At 42.6% G+C, this 4,628-nt stretch overlaps 1 protein-coding gene across 1 annotated transcript in view; it reads right to left on the reverse strand.

The window, feature by feature from the left end:
* Window positions 1–174: 174 nt before the first annotated feature.
* Lysmd2 (LysM domain containing 2) overlaps window positions 175–4,628 on the reverse strand; it is an 18,192-nt gene continuing 13,738 nt past the window's right edge. Inside the window, exons 2-3 of the mRNA XM_005347616.2 lie at window positions 2,592–2,923; window positions 175–764 (exon numbers count right to left, since the gene is read on the reverse strand). Of these exons, the coding sequence (XP_005347673.1) occupies window positions 722–764; window positions 2,592–2,923 (375 nt within the window). The 3' untranslated portion in view covers window positions 175–721. The remainder of the gene's footprint in view (window positions 765–2,591; window positions 2,924–4,628) is intronic.

Genomic DNA, 4,628 nt, shown 5'->3' on the forward strand with positions numbered 1-4,628 from the left:
TTGGAGCCTGCCCTGGAACTAGCTCTGTAGACCAGGCTGGTCTCGAACTCACAGAGATCCACCTGCCTCTGCCTCCCGAGTGCTGGGATTAAAGGTCCTTATCTTTTGAACAAAAAAAAAGCCCATCTTTTGAACAAAAAACAAACAAAACAAAAATCAACTTTATTTCTCCATTTTGAAAAAAGAAAAGAAGGCTCCTATGTGAAAACATAGTTTATTTTCTCACCCAGACATTTGTATTTTACTTTTACAAAATAGCAGACAAAATTTGGTTCTTTACAATAGTACAGAATATGTGATATTGAAATATATACTATAGCACTTGAGTTATAAACACACAGCAAATGCATTATCACTTTACAGCCACCAAGTTTTCCATACATTTAGGATCTCATCAGGAAATAAACATTGCTTTTGGCTTAAATATATATAAATAGTCTCTGATGCTCTTTGTAGCTACAAAAGCCAGTCTAAAACTACCACCATCTACCAAAGTGATAGGCTTTAGAATACAGTTTTGCTATCATGCCATGATAAGACCTAACTACAGGAAGCCAGAGGGATCGATCACTTCAGCGCAGCTGTGGTTGCTCTACTTAACTGTGACTCAAAGGTGCGCGCTATGCGAGTCCAGAGGCAGCGTTGCCTCGGAAACCCCAGCCAGTAGATTCTTTAGGGTCCAGCATGTGGTGATCTGGGATAGAGTGATGTCCGCCGGTCACTAACTATGATAGAGCGAAGCGGCATAGGGGCTTTCTTCATCCCTGAAAAAGTGAAATACGGCAGAAATCAGTGCTTATAACTATTCAGAAACACACACATACGACTTACTACCCATTTGCCAAAGAAGAGCAGAACTATATCAACAACATAGTGTGTGCCTTGGAAGCCAGGGACAGTCCTACTTGTGACCATCTTCCCTCTTCTAAGGGACACTCAGTTATTAGAATAAACAGTAGCATTTGCTTACTTGGCTTACATAAAATTTAAATGCATTAAACATACACTAAATTATATTTGTTTTGTCTATGTTCCTCTTCTTTCTCAAAAGAATTTAAAAGCCAGGAGTGGTGGCTCATGCCAGTTGGGAGGCTGTGGCAGAGGATTGCCAAGACTTTGAGGCCAGCTGAACTACACTGAAAATTGCATTTATTCAAAAATAAATGAATAAATAAAAGTAAAAAAGGATTTGAGATCTATACAAAAATGGTATCTATTATAAAACAGAAATTTTAAAACGAGGACTAAGAAATCAATGTATTAACCATTAAAAAAAAAAGACAAAGTGGTTGACCCTGATGTGGGAAGTTCTTCTGTATATGTGTTGCTTTTATTGGTTAATGAATAAAGAAACTAGGGCAGAACAGAGTTGGGGGGTTGGAGATGGAGTCAAGAGACGCCATGGAGCCACCAGAGGAGAAAGATGCAAGGCACTAACCTGAACCTTGACGGTAGGCCACGAGCCTCATGGTCAAATAAAAAATAATGGAGATGGGCTAAATTAAGATGTAAGAGCTAGCCAATAAGAAGCTAGGGCTAGTAGGCCAAGCAGTGATTTAACTGATACAGTTTCTGTGTGATTATTTCGGGAGTCTGAGCGCAGGGAAATGAACAAGCAGCCTCCTACTACAAGACCCTTCGCATCAATTTTACTTACAAAAAAGCTGCAAACAAGAAAAAAAGAAACCAGTATTTTGTGTCCCATCATGAAGTCATACAGGAAGGACACCAATTACACAGAGAGAAGGAGGTCTGCCCGAGGGTCAAATTTCAAATTACACAGGAACCTTTGGGGATCCTAGTCAACAGGAGCAGTGTCTTGACAAGGGTTCTAAGAATCAGTATTTCGTGTCTTCTCTAGGGCACTGATTTCCTTGGAGGTCTCATGAGCTGTTCTAGTTCTAGCTGCTACCTCCAACTGCTAACTGGACAAAGAAGCAAACTTCTTATGCTAAATAACTGTGACAGCAGCAGGACAACAGACACGGCCCGTGCAGCAGGGAGCAGTCAGCTTGGATTTCATAGATTAGAGATGGCTTTCTAGGGCTGAGGAGATAGAGGCCGTCCACTATCAACAACAACTTGCTGCCCAAGCCTGAGGACCTGAGTTCAATCCCCAAAACCCGCATAAAATGCTAGGCATGGTAGCAAACCCATAATAATCCCAGTGCTGGTGAGACCAAGGCCAGGGAGATTCCCCCAAACAAACAACCTAGCCTAGTTAGCCAGTTTCAAAAGACTTGGTCCCAAAATTACAAGGTAGATGCTGGGTGGTGGTGGTGCACACCTTTAATCCCAGTGCTGGGGAGGCAGAGGCAGGTGGATCTCTGTGAGTTCGAGGTCAGCCTAGTCTACAGAGTGAGTTCCAGGACAGCCAAAGGTATACAAAGAAACACTGTCTCAAAAAAAATGACATCCAAAGTTGACCTCTGACTACCGCACTCCTGTGCATACACATACCTGCACAATCGTGCACCTGTATACAAACACACACACACACACACACTTTCTACAATTAAGATAGATTTCAAACAAGAACATTGTAAGAGTATTCTGGTCCAAACTTTGACACCTATCCCAGAAACTGTCACCTGCTCTCTTCTTTGAGTTTTCTGGCTGCCTGTGTTGATAGCTTAATCTGCAAATCAAGTCTCTGAAGGAAATCTCTGGCAGACACTTCCTCAGGCTGCGCAGGCTCGGGATCTGGATCCTGAGGACTGGGAGAGGGCAGTTCTTCCCCAGCTACCACAGGCTCCTCTTCATGACAAAAACTGCTGTCAACAGTTTCCTTTTCTGGAGAATCAATGGAGTTAAGTCCATTAAAGAGCAAAGGCTTCTCTGATAGAATTGGGATGCTCAGAGTCTTCTTCAGAAATATACAGTCATTGGTAAACAGTTTATTGGCCCGTTTAATCTGTTCCATCTAAAACACACAAAAAAAAAAGAAACAAAGAGTTACATACAACCAAGTTCCAGAGTTGAGATGATTATAAACGTGGGCTGTGCATATTCATCAACAATTGTGTGCAGTGCTGTGCAGGCTAGTTTCATGGTGACTTGAGATGAGCTGGAGTCATTTGGGAAGAGGGCCTCTCAACAGGGAAAATGTTTCCCTAAAATGGTCCTGTAGACAGTCTAAGTACATTTTCTTAATTAGCAATTGATGTAGGTGGGCCCACCCCACAGGGGGAGTACCAGCCCTGGGCAGGTGGTCTGGATGATGGAAGAAAGCGAGCTGAGGAAGCCATGAGGAACAAGCCAGTAAGCAGCACTCTCCATGGTATCTGAATCTGTTCCTGCCTCCCAGTTCCTGCCTTAAACTCCTGGCCTGACTTCCTTTGATGACAGAGAGCAAACTGAAGTAGACCCTGCCCCCACCAAGTTGCTTTTGATCATGGTGTTTATCACGTAATAAAAAAACTCTAAGGCAAATACTTTCTCTGCATTCAAGGGTCTTTTCCTCTGCAGATAACTCCTGGTATTTCAAAAATAACATGAAAGTCATTTCCTCCTATAGAAGCAGATTTACTTGTTTGTTTTGTTGGGAACATTCTGTTGGTTGTTTCATTGGGTGTTCGTTTTGGGGAGGGTGTTTGTTTGAGACTGGATCTCATGTCACCATGGTTGGCCTTGACCTCATGATATAGCTGAGCACAACTCTGAACTTCTGGTTCTGTCCCCACCTTCCTAGTGCTAACATGATGTGATGCCAGACCTGGTTTATATGTTGCCGGGGATCAAATCTTGGGCTTCACGAATGCTAGGCAAGCATTCTACCCAATGAGCTACGTCCCCTGCAGCAGGCAGCTTCTAACATACATTATTTCCTCTGTAAGGCACCTTTACTATCAATGGCTCTTAATCACTCAAGTATAAGGATGTATACATTTTTTTATTATTTTGCATATATGGGTGGTGTGGGACAATGGTCTGTATTCTGTCAATTGTATTTTAAATAAACGCTGATTGGCCAGTAGCCAGGCAGGAAGTAGAGCAGGACAACCAGACAGGAAGTAGAGGTGGGTCAATGAGAAGAGAAGAATTCTGGGAAGAGGAAAGTTTGGTGTACAGTCATGACCAGGCCACAGAAGAAGCATGATGTGACTGCCTCACTGAAAAAGGTACTGAGCCATGTGGCTAACACAGATAAGATTAATGGGCTAATATAAGTTATAAGAGTTAATATGAAGCCTGAGCTAATGGGCCAATCAGTTTATAACTAATGTAGACCTCTGTGTGATTTCTTTGGGACTTAATGACTGCGGTAACTGGGCAGAACAGAAATTTCAGACGTGTATATATATATATATGTATATATATACCTATGTACCACATGCATGCAGTTCCCATGGAGGCCAGAAGAGGGCATGATATCCTGTGAAACTACTATTACAAAAGGTTGTGAATCACCATGTAGGTGCTGGGACTAAAACCCAGGTCCTCTGGAAAAGCAGGAAGTAATCTTAACTGCTGAGCCATCTCTCCAGCCCCTTTAGTACTTACTTAATTCTTATTTGAACATTTCTGTTATCTGGCTTCTTTAAAAAGTCTTTCTAGCCGGGCGGTGGTGGCGCACGCCTTTAATCCCAGCACTCGGGAGGCAGAGGCAGGCGGATCTCTGTGAGTTC

This window comes from Microtus ochrogaster, chromosome 5, assembly GCF_000317375.1.
Source record: "Microtus ochrogaster isolate Prairie Vole_2 chromosome 5, MicOch1.0, whole genome shotgun sequence".
Classification (NCBI taxonomy): Eukaryota; Metazoa; Chordata; class Mammalia; order Rodentia; family Cricetidae; genus Microtus; species Microtus ochrogaster.